Source organism: Papaver somniferum, chromosome 7 (assembly GCF_003573695.1).
Source record: "Papaver somniferum cultivar HN1 chromosome 7, ASM357369v1, whole genome shotgun sequence".
NCBI classification, from domain to species: domain Eukaryota; kingdom Viridiplantae; phylum Streptophyta; class Magnoliopsida; order Ranunculales; family Papaveraceae; genus Papaver; species Papaver somniferum.
Window position 1 is genome coordinate 148,828,451 of NC_039364.1, and position 21,959 is coordinate 148,850,409.

The 21,959-nt window shown below is 37.1% G+C and overlaps 1 protein-coding gene and 1 pseudogene across 1 annotated transcript; both read right to left on the reverse strand.

The window, feature by feature from the left end:
• Positions 1–1,107: 1,107 nt before the first annotated feature.
• On the reverse strand, positions 1,108–2,592 carry LOC113298711 (thaumatin-like protein 1b). Its single transcript, XM_026547523.1, has 2 exons — positions 2,368–2,592; positions 1,108–2,031 (listed from the first exon to the last, which is right to left on the reverse strand). Exons 1-2 carry the CDS (start codon positions 2,507–2,509, stop codon positions 1,364–1,366), a joined length of 810 nt encoding a protein of 269 aa, XP_026403308.1. The 5' UTR covers positions 2,510–2,592; the 3' UTR covers positions 1,108–1,363.
• A 1,491-nt stretch (positions 2,593–4,083) lies between these two features.
• Positions 4,084–7,463, reverse strand: LOC113298712 (annotated as a pseudogene).
• Between the last annotated feature and the right edge of the window lie 14,496 nt (positions 7,464–21,959).

The window sequence follows — 21,959 nt, forward strand, 5'->3', positions numbered from 1 at the left end:
AATTTTGATCATGAATTTCTCTACAGATCACATCTAACGTACGTTCATAGTTGGACGGACCCAGGGGAGTGCAGGAAGAATTTGTAGTTGAAAACTTGAGATGGGCACATTTGAACGCTATCTGTACGACCCAGCAGATCTAGCCATCGCGTATTACTTGGGCTGGGGATACTTATTTTCCACGTATTCCTAGTCAAGATTGTTGAGTGAGTGTGCAAAAAAGGAAATTCTCATTGAGACGGCAAAATTTATTGATTGAAAATATATAAATCCTGCCGACATGACATGACAAACTACTGCAATCAGAAATTTAACGATATCGCACGATACGTGGACAAATCGAAATAGAAAACACAACTTATTCTTTTCTTTTTCTAACTTAACCTCGACTGACATATCATTGCAATCCAGGAAATAGTTTGACGTTAAGGGATGGGGAAAGGCAAGCAAATTTATGAGCTGCGTGTACCTCCTGCAATCCACTGCCAAACTCCACCCGGATTTTTGTTTCTGCGTTGCACCCTTAGTAGTGAACTCCTATCTCGCTCAAAGGCAGATTTCTGGTTCCTTAACACATGTCATTCGTCCTCGGATGAGTGCAATTTGTAGTTCTGAAATTTGTGCCTGAATGAACCAATCTGTCAGGAATCAGCTTCTCAACCATCATATTTATAAACATGAAATAACAAATTATACCTTGGATGGTTCTTTATAAGTATTGTATTCTCAGCAAGATCATCCTTGAACTTAGAAGCTGCTGCAGGTGGTTGAAAAATCTTAGGCCTTGATAAGTCTTTGGGTTTGGTTCTCAATACATATATACCTACAGTATATTGCCAGAAGAGAAACTCGGATCAATAACGAGAGCAGTAGCTTCAATAACACGCATTGCCGAGTTCATTGGGTACTCTGTACTCAAGCCGAGGAATGATGGCAATAGAAACTTACACCATAAGTAAGGTGAGGCCACAGCGTCAAAACCATGAGTCCCGTGATCCGGACCGTTTGTACAATTTGCAATTGTGTACCGTACCTCCCTCTTAATAGAAAATTAAAAAGTGATATACAGCAGTCACATATGATAAATTTACTAGCTAATGGATCAAATTAAACAACATCCGAAACTTTTTATTTAAGAAATGCGAATTACAACAATATATGGTATCCACTTTGTAATGGGCAACAATACCATTACAATTTATTTAAAAACACGCAGTCAAGGATCTAATGACCCGTAACAAAGAAAAACTAAAACATAGGTTGATAAGAAAACAATAGAGATGAAAAGACTTGCCTTTAACAAACAAGTCTTCTCTTATTCACTCATCCATGTAGAGTAGAACAGATCACCCTAGATTTCTATTCAGGGACAGAATGTAATGTCGTAGTTACCACCAGCAGCACAAGTAAATGTGCTACTTGCATCATCATATGCGTAACTATAAGCTTGAGGACAAGCATCTTTAAAGATCTTTGAATAATCCGTTGGAGGACAAGTCTGAGGAGTATTGAAGGAACCGGTACAACAATATTGAGGTTCACGCAATGCTTCGCAAGCACTCTTACAAGCAACTACACTCCCACCACCATCCTTAACGCTTAATTGTGGTGGGCAAATAGAGTTTATATTACTTCGGCATTCAGTCGAACTACAACCACCTTTTGGAGTGATAGAGGCTGGCAAGTTGTAACCATCAACAAGGCTAACATCGTAAAAATCTTTACCACCGTCACCGTTTAGTTTGAATTCAAGTAGGGTTGCTGGTGGAATAGCTCCAGCACCATTGCATTCAACTGCACCCGAAGCACAATCTGCTGTGGCACAGGTGAGCCTTCCGGAATCAGTGGAGCAACCAGTTCTGGCAAAAAATCGGCCTGACCATCCAGCTGGAGCATCTACAGATGATGATGCCCCAGGTGCAAGTTCAAACCCGGTTTTAGATAATTGGGATCCACCACCCCCGGTCAATGTGCCTGGCCATACTGTGTATGGACAATTGTTTTTAACGGTAAACGTAGTCGAAAATGCACCTGCAGTACAAGTACCAATAATAGTTAGTTAGCTAGTTAGTCAGTTTTTGTCCTCCATAGGACATCCCATAATTTATTTCGGGAATTTTAAATTTTACATTACACAGAGCCGCCATATATAGTTTGTCCTCCAAGATGGAGATGCACATGTCAGAAACACTTTCTAAGCCAAACACTAGCATGTGTAAATGACAACAGACTATATTTCCCATCGGTAATATCAGCCGATTAAACAATTGTTAACCGTTACATTCATGGAATGGAACGCTGAAAACCAAAAAAAAAAAAAAAGGAAATTAAAAACAAACAGAGATCAGACAAGCATTAAAACTAAACCTGTTATGGACACGAGAGCCAAGAAAACGGCGAAACATCCTTTCGCTTCCATCGAAAATTTGTTTCCTCGGCCAACTTTTTCTTCTTTTTCACAGAAGTACTTGAAAGTAGGAGTGAACATTACATTTGGTTCGGTGACCATTTCAAGATTTTTTTTTAGCTGTTATGGTAAGTTGGTAACAGTAATTAGTCACTCGTTTACTGTTGACCTCCGAGTTTTCCTTGGTGCAGAGTCTACATAGTACTCTTACGCGCATTCTGCATTAAAAGATGAAAATATCTCCGAGGTTTGAATATATAAACACATGTTTATGAGGTGGTGGGGATCCCGCATCGCTTTCCCCTATCTTACCAGAGTCCAGAAAGTATGCAACACGTTCACGGGGCTGCTCAGTGAAAAATATATACGGCTCGGTACTAAACTTGTCATCACCATTTACTATTCTACTATCCGTTCCCTGTCAAGAAAATATTGAATCCTTGTATTCTTCTATACGTTAGAAAACTTAGGGATAAGAGAGAGTGTCATTTCAACCACGGCTGCTACTTCTTCCAATCTCACCGGGAGAGCACTGACTATTCAAAAGAAAAACTGGACATAACGTGGTTATGAACTTCAAGTTTACCCCTGCATCGATGCAACTCATTCACATTTTGGGGATACATTGGACATGTTGAACTGTGCATTGTGCAAGCTCGTATGACCTTAATCCCTGTGAATACTTTTTGCACAATTTACAAAAGTGAACTTTCACAGTTTCGGGCATTAATCGAGAAACTTCCGGTACATAATTATGGAAGTCTATCACTACTTCACATTTGGGCGTCATCGACAAAGGATGGGCACTTTTCCCAGCCTCAATGTGAATTCGAGTAGAGTGCTTTTTCTTGTGTCATTTGGTACTAGATTTAATGCTAGTAGAAGTCAGTTTTGTCTTCGATTGTTAAAAGTGAAATAAGTGCAGGTTCAACAATTAGTTGGTATAATTAAAATGGAAGATGAGTTTCTCTAAGAATCCCATCAGGTTCTCCCCAGGAAAGTTAAGGCAGGATTTTGTTTAGCAAGGGCACACTGCACTTATGAAACGCCTTCTGTACGACCCTGATTTGGTCGTTGCTTGACTTGAGGATACCTCAGTTCGACATGTTGTCAAGATTGTACAGAGAGGCATAATGAATCATGAAAAATTCACATTAATTTTGATCATGAATTTCTCTACAAATCACATCTAACGTACCTTCACAGTTGGACTCAGGGGAGTGAAGACAGAATTTATATTTGAAAACTTGAGATGTGCATAGTTGAACGCTTTCTGTACGACCCAGCAAATCTAGCCATCGCGTATTACTTGGGGTATACTTATTTTCCACGTATTCCAGTCAAGATTGTTGAGTGAGTGCAAAAAAAAAAGGATTTCTCATTGAGATGGCAAAGTAATTGAAAGGGAAAATATATGAACGTTATTGAACCTGGGATGAGACGAAGTACAGGGACGTAAATAAATCCTGCCGACATGACATGACAAACTACTGCAATCAGAAATTTAACGATTTCATACGAGACGTGGACAAATGGAAAAAGAAAACACAATTTATACAAACATTTTCCGACTCTATAATTTTTTTTCAAACAATGAACACAACAGCTCCATAAAAGTGCAGGTGTACCAGAGACTAACTAAAAGAGAAGGTGTAATAGGTGCTAATCTGACTGGCTCAAAAAGTAAAACACTGAAGAGCAAATTTTATAATTTATCCAAATCGAGATACAGAACAGGAGAAGAAGAAAGAAAATGAAATCAATAGCATTGACATATGATAAATTTACTACAGGTAAACTTCCAACAAGCAAGTATATAAAATGGAACAACAAAACTTGTATAATTCCTCCTAAAACATCTGAAGCTTGCTGAAGAATCGCAGTGTTTTATATTTCCACGCATATTTTCTTATCTTCTATACTGTGACCTAGTATTTTTTTTCCAAATGATGTCAAGTTTAAGCATATATGATTTTGCCAGCAGGAAAATTTTGTTGGGGCCTGGGTGCTATATAATTCGTCAGAATATTGCACAACTCCTCATTTCAAGCTTTGAATCCTAATACTTTATGAGCTGCGTGGAGCTCCTGCAATCCACTGCCAAACTCCACCGGAATTTTGTTTCTGCATTGTCCCCTCGGTAGTGAACTCCATATCTCGCTCAAAGGCAGATTTCTGGTTCCTTAACACTTACTTGTAACTCATCCTCTATAGAGTGCAATGACTCCAGCCTATTTTGTAGTTCTGAAATTTGTGCCTGAATGAACCAACATGTCAGGAAATCAGCTTCTCAACCATCCTAAATAACTAAAATCAAATACAAATTAAAGAAGGAAATAACAAATGCAAAGACAAAAAGAAACAACCTCCAGATTGACACATCTTGATGTTTCAGCTTCTAGTTGACCTTTAACGGATAATAGTTCCTTCAATAGGAAAATTCAGACGATGAGAGGCTAGAACATTGGACAGTGTTCAATCATCATATTATGAACTATCAAATAATACCTTGGATAAATCATCATAAGTATTGTTAATCTCAGCAAGATCATCCTTGAACTTATAGTTTTGTGTTCTTATTTCTGTTAGTGAAGACTCTAACGTCTTTTTTCTGCTGCCATTAGGTTAAACCCAACTGTGAAATCTTGCGGCAACGCTTCAACTTCCGTTTCTTGGAAATTTGCATCTTCTTTTTTTCTGATATCGATCTTCCTTTTGCCACTACTAGTCAAAGCATATGCAGCAGTAACAGAAGCTGCTGCTGCAGCTGCTGCAGGTGATTGAAAAATCTTAGGCCTTGATAAATCTTTGGGTTTGGTTTCAAGACGTACACCTGCAGTGTGTTGGCAGCAGAGAAACTTGGATCAATAACGAGAGAGTTAGGTTCAATGACACGCATTGCGGAGTTCATTGGGAACTCAAGCAGAGGAATGCCCGCAATACAGAGTTACAGACACCATGGAGAACGCACATTTATTATATAGGACCTTGATAGCCACATATGTAAGACGTCTACTATATTGTGTACCTCATTGTTATATTTCCCGTAGTATCCTCCAAAGGCAACCAGAACTTCCTCTCCATTTACTATTTCAGAGCAAACAGTCAGTCCCTACAGAACACAACACATCAAGAAATTACAGTGTCGAATAGCCCTATGGAGAACCTAAAAAACCAACAAAGCATATAAGAAACCTCGCTCGCAAGTGGATCCCGTTCCTCTACACTTGTAACCACTGACCATACAAGCTTCGACATGTTTAGCATGAGGGTATCCGAAACACCTGAGAACAAGAATTAAATTAATCCACAAAGAGGTAGAAACAAATGTATAGACATGCCTGAACCTAACTTTTTATCTTACCACTTCTATTATCTCCACCACCGACTAGGTACCAATCCTCATTTATGGTAATACCAGCATGACCTGCCCTAGGAGTCACGAGATCACCCTCAATGTGTGGTTGGGACCATTCCAACTGCACCATGCGAATATCTCATTAGTTTGAGCAATCAAGCAACAAGGAATTTCAGAATCAAACTAACAGACAGAATCAACATGATCCAAGACTAACTCTAATCTATGTGTCTTGTTTTGCTATGACTATGTTGGAACATGTTCAAGACTTATAGTTGTGAATTTGTTTACCAACTATGAAATCTGGAAGGTTTTAGAATGTTGATTTTCGTATCAAATATAATTTGGTTCACTTACAGTATGTAAATCCAATATGTGTAGATCACTGAAACACACCGAGTGAGAACAGCCACCAAAAATTAGAAGGTATCGATTTGCATGTATGGCTGCTGTGTGGTCGAATCTCGGAGATGGAGGTGTCTGACTGTAAAACCAAAAGAAAGATTAACTCCTCCAAATCAATGACTGGAGTTGGTAGGTGATAAAACAGATGTACAGTGACGTACGATGTCTCGGCTACATCCCAAGTCATAGTTTCCAGGTCAAGAATATGGATATCATTTAGTAAACGCCTGCTACTGTCTTCTCCACCAAACATTATCAATCTAGAGCCAATTAGTGTTACAGATTGCCCTCCACGAGCTATCTGAGAAAGAATACATCTTGATCAGAACCAACATTTTCATTTAAGAGAAATGTGAATACTAACACCAGACATGGACTAAGTAAATTGGGTGAATTACCGGTTCTTTTCCTGAAGTCTTCATGATGCAACAACTGAGGGTCTCTAGGTCAATTGACCGAACTACAGATATTCCAGGTATAAGCATAAACCCAATAAGAAGGTAAATCTTATGAGACAATTAGATAAAAGACTAAACGTGGCTCAAGTACAGACCAGTTACGACTTCGGATAACTCTTTTGAATGTCCACCTAGAAGAAGAAGCCTGCTTCCCCACTTGACCTAGAGACAATTAGATAAAAGACTAAACGTGGCTCAAGTACAGACCAGTTACGACTTCGGATAACTCTTTTGAATGTCCACCTAGAAGAAGAAGGCATTAACAGTGGGTGGAGAAAATTATTAGACGCAAAAATAAGAAAATCAGGGATCTCAGGGGCATATAACACATCTTTCATAGAAGTGCTGAAATGCTTACCAGGCTGTGACCTGATGTGGCAGGTAGGGCTTCCTGAACACTGTTGTCAACCAGTTGATCAGATACTTGATCCATGTGTATTTTCAGTTTCGACCATGCCAAAGATCTAAGATCAAGTACCTGCAATACTAACCTATTATTACATGAAGCAAAAAAAAAAAAAAAAAAAAAAAAAAAAAATGGGAAAGTCATGTCTGATACCTGAATATCAGAAAGATATCGTCCATTGCGACTTCCTCCAGTAATATATAGTTTCCCATCAGCAACTTCAGCTGCATGCTAAATGCAAAATAAAAACTGTAGAGTGATAATCCAAGTTTAAAACATAAATTCAGGCAAGCTCTGCATTGAAAAAGAAGAAGAAGTACCTTGTAACGAGCCGATGGGCGTGACAACTGGAAGTGCTACCCAGTGATCATAAGCCAATGAAGATAACCAATTGCTGATATCGAAATTCGCAGTCATTTCAGCTCCCATTACGGCTGTAGGGGAAAACTGATAGTTGTCGCTAATTTTATTGCATATAATTCAAGGTAAATATTCTAGAGATTCTTATATACATATTCATCCACATTTCTAAATTTCAATGTGAAAACCCTAACTACATTCACCGATAACAACAATTCAAGTAGCAAACCAAACCAAATCACAAATATCCAGATGAAATTCAGATCAAGAAATTTACCAGATGAAATGAACGGGTTCTAGTAGGATCCGACAGTATCGCTAAAGCAAAAGTGACGAGATCCGGAAATTCGGAAACTCTTAATCACTTATTTTCCTCCTCGGTTTCGTCAGCAGATGACTGAAGAGCTTTCTCTCTCTAGAATAATTTACCCGGATTCGAATTCAGTGATTTTGGTGGGGGTGTAGGGTGTCAAACTTGCCTATACTATAAGAAATTTGTTGTTTAGTCCACGAAATCGGACCGGGTTAATCTACAGTTCAGCGAGAGAATTGATTTAACCGCTGGTCCAATAATGGTTATGAATACATAAAAGTACCTTCGTGCCCAGAAAAATCATGGTGTTGTCATTCAAATCGAAAAACTATTTCCAGATCGAAATCGAAAATTTGGGTACCGAAATCAGAAACCCTAAAACAAAAATCAATTATTATTAAGACACGTAACTGAGACCGATATGGAAAGTGTATCAAAGCACCAATAAGGAATGGTGCAGAAACTGAGACTGATATGGAAGATTCCATAAATAAGATCCATTGGGTCAGTGTCTATTCTTGAGACCCGTAGAGTAGGTCTCAAGACAGTCATAAAAACGTATTAGGAAAGGTATCTTAGAAACGTATTAGGAAAGGTATTGATTCTTGAGTCCCAAGTATTGGTCTTGTATAAATAGTTAACTTATTAATGAGAAAGGGGGACCGAAATATTGAGCAATTCTTCACATGGCATCAAGAGCCAGTTACGATACCTATACCCTAAAAAAAAAAAATGTTCAAACCCTAAAGATGGTTGAAGAAGTAGAATCATCAAAATGAAAGAAGATTGAATATGATACGCAGAAGACGAACCCAGTATATCTGGGATTTAGTGATGGACCGGGAATAATCATCACACCGATTGTTCTAAAAGGAACTAACTATGATGAATGGGCTAGAGCCATGAGAAGGTCATTGATAGCCAAAAGAAAATTCGGTTTTGTTGATGGAACAATCAAACAACCTGTAGAACTAGATCAGTTGGAAGAATGGATTGCAGTTCACTCAATGTTAGTTTCATGGATCAGTAATACGTTGGAAGCTTCAGTTAGATCAACTCTTGGAGACTATGATGATGCAAGTCTGTTGTGGACACACTTGAAGAGAAGATTCTGTGTTGTGAGTGGAACCAGAATATGTCAGCTAAAGGCATCCTTGAGTGGTTGCAAACAAAAGAAAACGGAGGGAGTTGTTGTATATTATGGAAGATTGAACAAAATATGGGATGAGATGGTGACTTATATGAAGATACCTCAGTGCAAGTGTGGACGGTGCACGTATAATATTGCGACTCAGATAAGTGTGTTAAGAGAAGAATATTTCTTGCATTATTTTCTTATTGGCCTGGATTCTGTCTACAGTTATTTGCGTGAACAACTGCTAGCTAGGGATCCACTGCCATCAATAGAAGTTGCATACCAAGCGATTGTCAACTCCAAAACGTCTGAGAATCGGAGATGGAGGTGTTACTTCGGACGTACAAGAGAATGTCATGGCTTTCAAGGTGCAAGATGATAAACGTCTTCTCAACACCTATGATCCAACCAAATACTGCAAACATTGCAGCAGACAAGGACACTTTGATGATGGCTGTTTTAAAATAATTGGATACCCTGAATGGTGGGGAGACAGACCAAAGAATGGAAAAGGAGGTAGAACTAGAGGAAGAGGACGTGGACGTACTGGTGCTGGGAATGCAAACGGAAGAGGTGGCAGAGGACAAGGTGGTAACACCGTTCATGCACATAACTTGCATATATCATCTGCAAATCAAACAAGTGGTGCGTCAACATCTGATGGATCAGGATTGGTAGGAGTTACAGCTGCACAGGTTCAGCAGGTGATGGAGTATTTAAACTCACGAAAGACCAGTTCTCATCTACAAGGTAAAAAGAAAGAAACATCCTGGATTGTTGACACAGGAGCAACAAATCATGTCACGTGTGAACTTCTTGGCATGGTTAACGTAAGAGACATTAAGGCATGTTCAGTTGGATTGCCTGATGGAAAATATGCGCACTCTGAGAAAATAATATCTGTGATTCTTACTGGTGGAATGAGACTTTAGAATGTTCTTTACGTACCTCAGATAACCTGTAACTTAATTTCAGTTACACAACTCATTGATGAGATGAGATGTATTATCCAATGTACTAACAGTTTATGTCTTATACATGATCGGTTGACGAGGAGGATGATTTGAGTGGCTGAGAGACAAGGTGGACTATATATTTTCTGTGGTGTGCCTCAAGTGGAAGTTATGGCTGTAAGTGAAGATACATATGAGCTGTGGCATCGACGTATGGGACATCCTTCAGAGAAATTATTACAAAAGTTACAAGGAGTGAGTAGGTTAATAAAGAATAATAATGATGCTTGTGATATTTGTCCACGAGCAACGCATCGTAGAAGTAGTTTTTCTACTAGTTTGAGTAAATCCAATTGTATTTTTGAGTTAGTGCATATTGATTTATGGGGTCCTTATAAGATACATTCATCAAGTGGAGCTCAATATTTTCTGACAATAGTAGATGATTTTTCAAGAGGTGTGTGGATTTATTTACTTCAATATAAAACTGAGGTTGAACCAATATTTCGTGATTTTGTTGCTTTAGTAAAACGAGAGTTTAACAAAGAAGTCAAAATTGTTAGAAGTGATAATGAAACTGAATTTAATGCATTGCGTGGTTATTTTAAGACTAATGGGATAGTCTTTGAGACTTCGTGTGTAGGTACTCCTCAACAGAATGGAAGAGTTAAAAGAAAACACCAGCATATAATGAATGTGGCAAGGGCTTTGAGATTTCAAGCAAGTTTACCAATACGATTTTGGGGAGAATGTGAACTGACCGCGGCATACTTAATTAATCGTACACCTACACCTATTCTAAACAATAAAACTCCTTATGAAATTTTGTTTGGAAAACAACCACCATATAATCAGTTGAAGATGTTTGGATGCTTGTGATATGTGCATGATCAAAGCAGTAAAGGAGATAAATTTGCGAGTAGAGGAAGGAGATGTGTATTTATTGGTTATCCTTTTGGTAAGAAGGCGTGGCAAGTTTACGATTTAGACACAAGACAATTTCTGGTGTCGAGAGATGTGAAGTTTCATGAAAATCAGTTTCCATATGAGCCGAACTTGAAAAGTGGGTTGAATATGGATGCTTCGAATTGCAGGAATCAGTCGAATTTTAGAGATTCCACTGAGACCGATACGTCTGGTGATTTGACTGAGACTGATCAATCCAGTCTTGCGGAAGTTACAGCGGAAGTGTACAACGATGATGAAGACAGCACAATTGCAGAAGAAGGCGTGACTGTGGAAGTACAAAGTGACACGCATAAACAACCAGTAAAGGATGTTGTTGTTGAAGTGGATGTTGGTGCTCGCAATAATGTCACGGCTGAAGAAGAGATGGGTAAGGGCAAGCGTCAGAAGATCCCTTCTAGTAGGCTCAAAGGATTTGTGACGCACACCATTCGATAAAATAGTCCATCTCAGCTCGATTCCACACAATCATCATCCTCAGGTACACCTTATCCTTTGACATATTATGTTAGTTGTGATAGGTTTTCTGCAGTACATAAAACGTATCTTGCAGCACTAACTGCAAAATCTGAGCCTAAAAGTTTCAGAGAAGCAATGAAGCATCCAGGATGGAGGAAAGCAATGGCGGAAGAAATAAGAGCCTTGGAAGAACAAGGAATGTGGGATCTAACAGAATTACCACCCGGTAAGAAGGCACTAGGAAGCAAATGGATATATACAGAGAAGTATGATGAAAACGGGAAGTTGGTACGATTAAAAGCGAGACTAGTAATCTTTGGAAATCATCAAGTTGAAGGATTAGATTACAATGAGACGTTTTCACCAGTGGCAAAGATGACAACTGTTCGTATGTTTTTAGCTGTTGCAACGGCTAAGGAGTGGGAAGTGCATCAGATGGATGTACATAATGTATTTCTTCATGGAGATCTGGAAGAGGAAGTGTATATGAAGATACCGCCAGGATTTGCCAAGGGTAATCCTAATATGGTGTGCAGGATGAAGAAATCATTGTATGGACTAAAACAAGCTCCACGGTGTTGGTTTGCAAAGTTGTCAACGGCTATGAAGAATTATGGATTTCGTCAATCATACTCAGACTATTTTCTTTTTACTATGATCAAGGGAAAGATACAACTTAATGTGCTGGTGTATGTTCATGATTTGATTATTGCAGGTAATGATCTAGTTGCACTTATAAAATTTAAGTCATACTTGGGTCAATGTTTTAAGATGAAAGATTTGGGAAAATTAAAATACTTCCTAGGATTGGAATTGGCTCGTAGTAAAAAGGGTTTCTACATATGACAGAGAAAATATGCGTTGGATATTATCATGGAAACAGGTTTGTTAGGTGCAAAACCTGCAGAATTTCCAATGGAGACGAATCATCGTCTTGCTTTGGCAAAAGGTGATTTGCTCAAAGATGTGGAGAAATATAGAAGACTGGTTGGACGTCTAATTTATTTGTCAGTCACACGACCATATCTTGCTTACTCAGTGCATACTTTGTCCCAGTTTATGCAACAACCTAGACTGGAGCATTGGGAAGCCGCATTTCGTGTGATTAGATATTTGAAGAAGAATCCTGGACAAGGAATTCTGTTGCGCTCTGATAGTAATCTTAACTTGAAAGGTTGGTGTGATTCAGATTGGTCAATTTGTCCTTTAACGAGGCGTTCACTAACAGGATGGTTTGTCCTTCTTGGAGATTCGCCAGTGTCATGGAAGACTAAGAAACAACATACTGTGTCTCGTAGCTCAGCTGAAGCACAATACCGTTCAATGGCGACAACTACATGTGAGTTAAAGTGGTTAAAACAGTTACTTCGAGATTTAGGAGTTCATCATACACAAGGAATGAGTCTTCTTTGTGATAGCCAATCAACATTATATATTGCTAAGAATCCAGTTTTCCATGAACGTACCAAGCATATAGAGGTAGATTGTCATCTGATCAGGGATGCAATAATACAGAGAATTATATCGCCATCTTACACTCCTACCACAATACAATTTGCGGATATTTTCACAAAATCATTAGGAAAAAATCAGTTTCAAGGTCTTCTATCCAAGATGGGCATTTATGACCTGCATGCTCCGTCTTGAGGGAGGGTATTAAGACACGTAACTGAGACCGATATGGAAAGTGTATCAAATCACCAATAAGGAATGGTGCAGAAACTGAGACTGATATGGAAGATTCCATAAATAAGACCCATTGGGTCAGTGTCTATTCTTGAGACCCGTAGAGTAGGTCTCAAGACAGTCATAGAAACGTATTAGGAAAGGTAACTTAGAAACGTATTAGGAAAGGTATTGATTCTTGAGTCCCAAGTATTGGTCTTGTATAAATAGTTAACTTATTAATGATAAAGGGGGACCGAAATATTGAGCAATTCTTGACAATTATCAAAAACCCCATTTTTTTAAACTAAGAGTTTAAAATCATATTAGGGTACCGAAATAAAAACATCAGTGCGATCCAGTGAAAGAAGAAGAAGAAGAAGATCTATGTTAATCACCAAGAGCAGTACATATTTTTATCCACAATACATATTGATCCAGCAATACATATAATTATGAACCGAAGGAAAATATGTATTGAAGGAAAAAGTGTATTATCCCACGGTACATATTGATCCAGCAACACATATTGATATGTACTGAAGGAAAAAGTGTATCATCCCAAGGTACATATTGATTCAGCAAATACATATTGATATGTACTGAAGGAAAATTTTTATGATCCCACGATGCATAGTAATCCAGCAGTACATATTAATATGTACTTAATGAAAATATGAATCGAAGGAAAAAGTGTAAGGTCCAATAATACGTATCAATATGTATTATAGGAAAAGTGTATAATCCCACTGTAGATAATATGTACTGTATGATTATAAAAAATCTAAAAAAAAATCATGATTTTAAGAGAAAAAAATAAATAAATCATGTCTTCCAGTATTGAGAACTAGATCCAGATGAAAAAGAAGATTAAAGAGCATAAATCAAAACCCAAAATTAGTGAATTTACATATCCTCCTTCTTCTTCTTCGTGGATTTATTTGTGAATCTTCTTGATCTTCTTATTCACTTGTTTCACTTCTTTACCATAACTTAATATAGAACATACCTGGATTGGATGGGTATGAAGCTGATTATAGAGCACCAAAATGATCTTCAAATGAAAATCCTAAAATCCCCAGCAAAAGACGAAAAACAGATCCTAAATTTTGGAAGATATAGTTTCTCTGGTTTTTATTCATCAATCTCCATCGTTAAAGCTCTCCATGTTAGAAAAGGAACTGAAAGCATTAAAATAGGTCTGATTAGAAGGTGTTCAATGTATATCGTTCGAGAAAGGGTACTTCTAGAATTTTTTTAAAGTACATAATAGCATTGGCACATGCGTTGGACGAGCGAGTAAAAAATCTGTTCCAAAAACATCTTTTTGGACCAGCGAAGCAAAATAAAATATGGATGGACTACACACTATCGGGTTTCTCTCAACTGGATTAACGGGTAATTCCTAGTTGTACTAAAGTTAATTCGAGTATCATTTACGCCCTCGTGTTAAAAATAAAATCCCACTTTTGGGGCTGCAGCCTAATAGGATTTGGGGACTTCATAGAATTCGGGTATCTAAAAAGTGGATGTGGGATACCTAAATAGGCTGAAAAGCCATATTTTCCCTTACCTAATAAAATTAATTCAAATTAAAATCTAATCATGAATTAAAAACCTAAAATCAAAACATTTCTCTCATATCAAGCTAAACTCTTTCTTTCTTATGCTTCTCAGGAAAACAAAACATAAACTTATCTTTTTCTCTTCTCCATTGATTCTCTGAACTCCAAACAACTTAAGTTGATTCTCAAGATGACAACAAGATCAAGAGTACAAGGTCAGGCTGACTGAACCGTGATTTTGATACATGCCAAGTTATTGATATCTTTAATGGAGATTTGGTGAATCAATCTGTTCAAACACCATCCAATCCTCCATGAATGGCTCCTGCTAGGTAAGAATTGAAAAATCCACCAATTATTTTAGTTATAGATTAGAAAAATAGGTTAGATTGAAGAATTTAGGGTTCTGAAAAATGGTTCTCCGGAGACGATCACGGATAGGATTTCATCGTCTTAACCGTAAGCTACTACTCACGGATGGTACATAAAGAACTCCAAACCGTAATGTACTCCTATAGTATGGAAAATTCGAGATCCTAACTGAAAAAGTGGGGGTAAAACAACCTCGCTCAATATTTCGCTTAGCAATATGTATGGACTAACTCCAATATACTTTTATGAGAATCAACTAAAAGTTAGACTCAATCTTAATAATAAAGTATATTAAAGAGTTATATCTCAATTTCTCGATTCAATCCTTACTCAAACAAATAGAAATCTGCGAGTCTAATTGAATACAAGAGAAATTACTTGAACGGTGCCAAAGACCAATGTTCAAGGATCAATCAATTTCAATCAACAACCAAAGGTTGGATTTACCAATCGATCGATTCAACGCACAACCTGTGATATTTCAATTATATAACAAAATATAATGCGGAAAAGAAATAACACAGACACCAGAAGTTTTGTTAACGAGGAAACCGCAAATGCAGAAAAACCTCGGGACCTAGTCCATATTGAACACACATTATATTAAGCCTCTACAGACACTAAACTAACTTCGGTCTGGACTGTAGTTGAACCCAAATCAATCTCACACTGATCCAAGGTATAGTTGCGCTCCTTACGTCTCTGATCCCAGCAGGATAATACGCACTTGATTCCCATAGTTGATCTCACCCACAACTAAGAGTTGCTACGACCTAAAGTCTAAGACTTTAACAAACAAATCTGTATCACACATAAAAGTCTACATGAATAGATAAATCTGTCTCTCACAGAAATACCTACGAGTTTTGTTCCGTCTTTTGACAAATCACGGTGAACAGGAACCAATTGATATACCGGACTTATATTCCCGAAGAACAGCTTAGAAATATCAATCACCTCACAATAATCTTAATCGACTAGTGAAACAAGATATTGTGGAATTACAAACGATGAGAAAAAGATGTTTGTGACTACTTTTCTATCTTGCCTATAAGAGAAATTAATCTCAAGTCAATCTAATGATTGTACTCAATCATGATAGAAACATCAAGATCAGATCACGCAACTATAAAGAAAATAATCGGGTCCGTCTTCACAATCTCAATGAAGTCTTCAAGTCGTTAACCTACAGGGTCTCGATAGAAACCTAAGGTTAAAGGAGAATCGACTCTAGCTTATACAACTAGTATCACACAGGAGGTGTGGGGATTAGATTTCCCAGTTGCTAGAGTTCTCCTTTATATAGCCTTCAAATCAGAGTTTGCAATCAATGTTACCTTGATAACAAAGCATTCAATATTCACCGTTAGATGAAAACCTGATTAGACTCAAGCTAATATCTTTCAACTGTTAGATCGAACTTAGCTTGTTATACACAAATAAAATGCACATTTAGGTTTGTGTACACCTAGTTGGTTCGACAGTAGTTAACCAAATGGTTAGCCATATGAGCACTTTCATATCAACCTTATTCATCTTCACCATAATTAGTTCAAATGACTCAAAAGAACTAGTTAGGGAGTTGTTCATGTGCTTAGATATCACAGAAGTATATAAGACACAATCGAACAAAAACAATTTTGATTCACTCGAATCGATTCATGAACATTATAGTCACGATTTGCAAAAATTGCATTCCTTAGTTTATATATGTCTTACTTCATGAATAAACTGTTTTTAGAAAATAACCCACTCAAGTACGCATACCGGTACGCATACTTAAGTACCCGGATTGAGTTTGTTTTCAGTTCACTAACTCCAGCACAAATTCACGGGATGTGAACTTCCGACAGTATGCGGGATTAGCTTCCGGACATCCTGAACCAGTAAAGTACGCATACTTTAGTTCAAGGATTTTGGACTTATACAAGTATGAGTTCACATGCAATGTTTATATCCATTCAAGGTTATATATTTTAAACTCTCATTTCAATCATTGAAACATTCTTAGAGGATGTTAAATAGAGGTTGTTAGCACACTATTTTTCATCAAATCGATTTTGAATATATTGAAATAATCAACATGACTTTCATCACTTTTAAAGATGAACTTGGCCAAAGCGAAAGCTTATCAACACATATTTCGAGAAATAGATAAGTGAGATAAACTCGGCTCGAAATAGCAAGTGTGTACAATCGAAGTCTATATAGCAATACGAATTTTGTCTCAAGATAGAAGATAGAGTAGATAGACTTTTAAGTGATAGATAAGTTCAAGTCTCCACATACTTTTTTGTCGATGAAGTTCCACCAGTTCCTTGAGTAGTTCTTCGTCTTTTCATGATGAACACCGTGGAGTATAGAGCTCAACTACACTCTCTATCATAGTTCGAGACTTATCTATAAGTAGACTAGAAATCAAGACTTATAGTTTTGGCAACTAAACTTAACAAACAAGCTTGAGATAGCAACGCTTGCGAGTTCGACCGAGCAGTGCTCTAACAATCTCCCGCTTTGTCAATTTTACTGACAAAACTATCAATACATATGGAATACAAAATAAATAAACTTTTCAGCTTCTCTTCCACATGTTTGATCTCCTAGGTTATTCAACATTACTCGAAATCTTCGTCACTTCCAAGTACTCCAATGATTCCAAAGACATTCAATGAAACATCATCGTTGTTGAAGATCCGTAGCCATAACAATGAGAAAACGAAAGCTCTCAATCATTGTTACACAGTGTCATAGTATCATTACACAATATCAAAGTTCAATTGTATCACAACTTCGACAACAATACTATGGTGATATGTATCACTCCCCCTTAGTCAATACTTCATCTCACATGAAAACCACCTCCCCTTACATAATTATTCGAAAACCATATGTATTTGTATTGTGAACTACACATTAGTTCTCCCCCTTTTTTGTCAATAAAATTGGAAAAGGTACGAAAACTAGTGAGATCCTAATGAAATTTCCATAGAAACACTTCAGGACCAACAGAAAGTACATATCAACTTTTTTTGATGCCATCATATAGCCGAAGCTAAATGCATTCATCAAAGAGTTTATAAAGATACAAGATAACCCCTATAATATTCCACAGCCGCACTCCCCACAAAGATTTGGCAATTAAGCACAAGTTCAATTAAAAACTCTCCCCCATAAAATGTCATTCCCGAGAGAACAACAAGAGCGACCTTACTTTCACAAGAAAATAAGGATTTCTTTGGGCATAACCAAATCACATCAAAAACGTGAATTTGTATCCAAAAACTCAATTAAATTAACCACAAGAGAATCCATGATTAATTCAATCGGAAATGCTCACATAAGAGAATTTACGGAGCCACACAGTATATACATAAAAATATGGATCAGGGAAGATCAATACCGCGGAAAAATAAAGATTCATTCTATTTCTCATCACCATTTGCACAATGACACATAATAGACTTAATCTTTGTAAATAAAAGTTCATCCTTTCTTTCACCAATATTTGCATAATGACATAAAAGGATTAACTTTTGTTTGTCAAAAGTCCATTCAATCTTTTACCAATACATGCATATCGACATATGAAAGACTTCATTTTTGACCACATATGGGACAATCATAGTTCACGGACGCAAACACACATATCCCATAACAAGTCGCAATATATAAAACCATAAAGATTAATACTACAAAATCATCTTCCAAACAAACTTTAGAATTTAATTAAATAAATCTAAAAACATTGAAGATGAAAAACGTTGGACATAGCTATGTGTAATCACAATAATGGCTATTCCAAACCCTAGTTATCCTTCTTAAAACACAAGAATAAATTCTCATAAGAAGTTTTCCTAGACAAAATAAGAATCAATTTTCTTTGATAACATCATACCTTTGAAAAGGTTTATCATAAAAGGTATCACTGATATCCTTGATTATTTTGACCGTAGAGACCTCATGTTCATAAGTGAGAACATTAACTTTCCGATCAACAATGCGGGCAAGATGCCTAGCTTTGACACAGTTCATGATGAGCTTCTTCTGATTCCTGATCAAGGTGTTTTGATTTTCAAGGATTTTGGCCTGACCATCAATAAGCTGATTTATTTGCAGTTGAAGATTTGCAAACTCGACCCTAGAGTCATTCTGAAAAAGAATTAAATCCTTGACAGATTCTCCAATTTAGGAGTTGTACTCTTTATTTTCAATTATCTTTTTCAAGACAAGTTCTTGAACAGAATCACATCCTTTAGAGTCTTCTTTTATCTCAAGATTCACCACTTCTTGAGGTCTTGAGGAGTTCTTCATAACCCCCTTTTTTTTAAAGGTAGGCAAGGCAAAACAATATATATATATATATATATGTTTGCAAACAAGAGGAGGACACCCTTGTTGCGGAAACCCTACAACTCCCAAGAAAGACGCGGACATTCATGGACCGGTTGAAGATACCAGATCAGAAGGGATCCAAGAAGAATGGAATACACTCTGTTTTCATATATCTCTTATCATCATGACTCAACAATTAAAAGATTTAATCAGAGCATAAGAAAGAGATACAGAAAAACAAGGAGCCAAGAAGTGACTCAACTTTCACATCAAAAACGGAAACAGCATAATCAAACATATTACAAATGGAAAACATCAGTAGACTTGAGTATCTCTCAAATGTCATTCTTGCATCTCTCAAGTTAGATACAAGAATGAAATTGCATATGATTAGGTAGTCAAGTGAGATGTAATCCCACTATGAACATTGAGAGATGAGTTGTAGATTCCATCTGATCTTTTGACCCTAGTATTCCTAACCTTCTTTCGGTTACTTCTTATTCCTGAAGAATTCAACATAACCTTGTTAGCTGATCCCCCAGAGGAATTTTTCTGAGGATCAAGTCTAGGACCTCTAGAAATTGGTTCTAGAGGATTCGAAGAGACATGTCTCCACCTTCTAGACTTATATTTTCTAGACTCATTCTCATAAATATTGGAAATGTGTATTTTATGGTGTAAGAATTTACATCATTCAGAGGAACACGATTCCTGTGGGGATTTCAAGATGAATGATCATAGAAATCAATTTTATGAGAAGCTTGTTTTTCTGCGGGGATGAAATCCATTATAGTGGTCATTAGAGAGTTTACTATGTCGATAGTGAAAAGAAGTAGATTTTGAAGATCAGAAATCTGTTTATTTCTAGCAAAACAATGACGAACATAGTGATTCTTTTTCCCACAGAAAGAACAGATTTGTGGAAGAGAAACATTGAACGGTGCCTGTTTTAAATTCATAATCCAATTAGAAGATTGCAAGTTATGTAAACACTTCTTAGCAGGAACTTCCTTTGAAGAACAACTCTTCATATATTGCAATTCTGTCTGAGAATTGATCAACAGTACATAAGACTTTCTCATTAAAACAGAGTTTTCATTTTTCAAGGATTTGCACTGTTCTTGAGATAGAATAAGGGATGCACCCAGTTTCTCTTTTTCAACACGAAGTCTGTTTAGATCATATGAATGCGTCTCGATCAAAAGTTTTTCTCTAATTGAGTCTTCTTTAACAATGTTCTCAAGAAAACTAATCTTTTCACGCTGTAGAGTAGTTTCTTGAATTAGTTTTTCGATATTGTTAGAGAAGGACTCAATGATGTTATATAGCTCCCGTTCTCGACCCAGGAATTTTTCAAATTCATCAATGAGCTGAGCATGATTTTGAAAATCAATACCTTAGTAGATTTTTTTGAGATTCTGGTGAGAGCCATTTCAGCTTTTGACAGAGTATCAAATGTCTCATTTGAGGGAATGTTATCAAAATTTGATAAAACAACCTTTCTGCCTCGGGGTTCGTAAGAATCGACTAAGGAGTTATCCTTTGAGGAAATCCCAAGACATTTGGCATAATTAAAAGCTTTAGAGGACATTTTGGTATACGTAAATGCCAGAGATGAAATTTTGTCCACGGAAACAGATTGCTACAAACACAGACTGATGAGGTCTTTGAACTTGTTTGCCTGCTCTGATACCAATTGAAACAGTGGGGGTACAACAACCTCGGAAAATATCTCGCTTAACAATCTGAATGGACTAACTCCAATATACTTTTAAGAGAATCAACTAGACAGTTAGACTCAATCTTAATAAAAAGTATATCAAAGGGTTAGATCTCAATTTCTCGATTCAATCCTTACTCAAAAAAATATAAATATGCGACTCTGATTGAATACAAGAGAAATCACTTGAACGATACCAAAAACCAATGTTCAAGGATCAATCAATTTCAATCAAAAGGTTGGATTTACCAATTGATCGATTCAACGCACAACCTATGATATTTCAATTATATAACAAAATATAATGCGGAAAAGAAATAACACAGACACCAGAAGTTTTGTTAACGAGGAAACTGCAAATGCAGAAAAACCCCGGGACCTAGTCCAGATTGAATACACACTGTATTAAGCCGCTACAGATACTAGCCTACTACAAACTAACTTCGGTCTGGACTTTAGTTGAACCCCAATCAATCTCACACTGATCCAAGGTACAGTTGCGCTCCTTACGTCTCTGATCCCAGTAGGATACTGCGCACTTGATTTCCTTAGCTGATCTCACCCACAACTAAGAGTTGCTACGACCCAAAGTCTAAGACTTTAACAAACAAATCTGTATCACACATAAAAGTCTACAGGAATTGATAAATCTTTCTCCCACAGAAATACCTACGAGTTTTGTTCCGTCTTTTGATAAATCAAGGTGAACAGGAACCAATTGATATACCGGACTTATATTCCCGAAGAACAGCCTAGAAATATCAATCACCTCACAATAATCTTAATCGACTAGAGAAACAAGATATTGTGGAATCACAAACGATGAGACAGAGATGTTTGTGACTACTTTTCTATCTTGCATATCGGAGAAATTAATCTCAAGTCAATCTTACGATTGTACTCAATCACGATAGAAACACTAAGATCAGATCGCGCAACTACAGAGAAAATAGTTGGGTCTGGCTTCACAATCCCAATGAAGTCTTCAAGTCATTAACCTACAGGGTCTCGATAGAAACCTAAGGTTAAAAGAGTATCAACTCTAGCTTATACAACTAGTATCACACAGGAGGAGTGGGGATTAG

Excerpts from the sequence above, each read along its gene's own strand:
- LOC113298711 (XM_026547523.1), bottom strand. The coding sequence starts at position 2,509 with ATGGTCACCGAACCAAATGTAATGTTCACTCCTACTTTCAAGTACTTC. Across the intron at positions 2,032-2,367 it reads GGCTCTCGTGTCCATAACAG|GTGCATTTTCGACTACGTTT; the intron begins GTTTAGTTTTAA and ends CTTGTACTGCAG.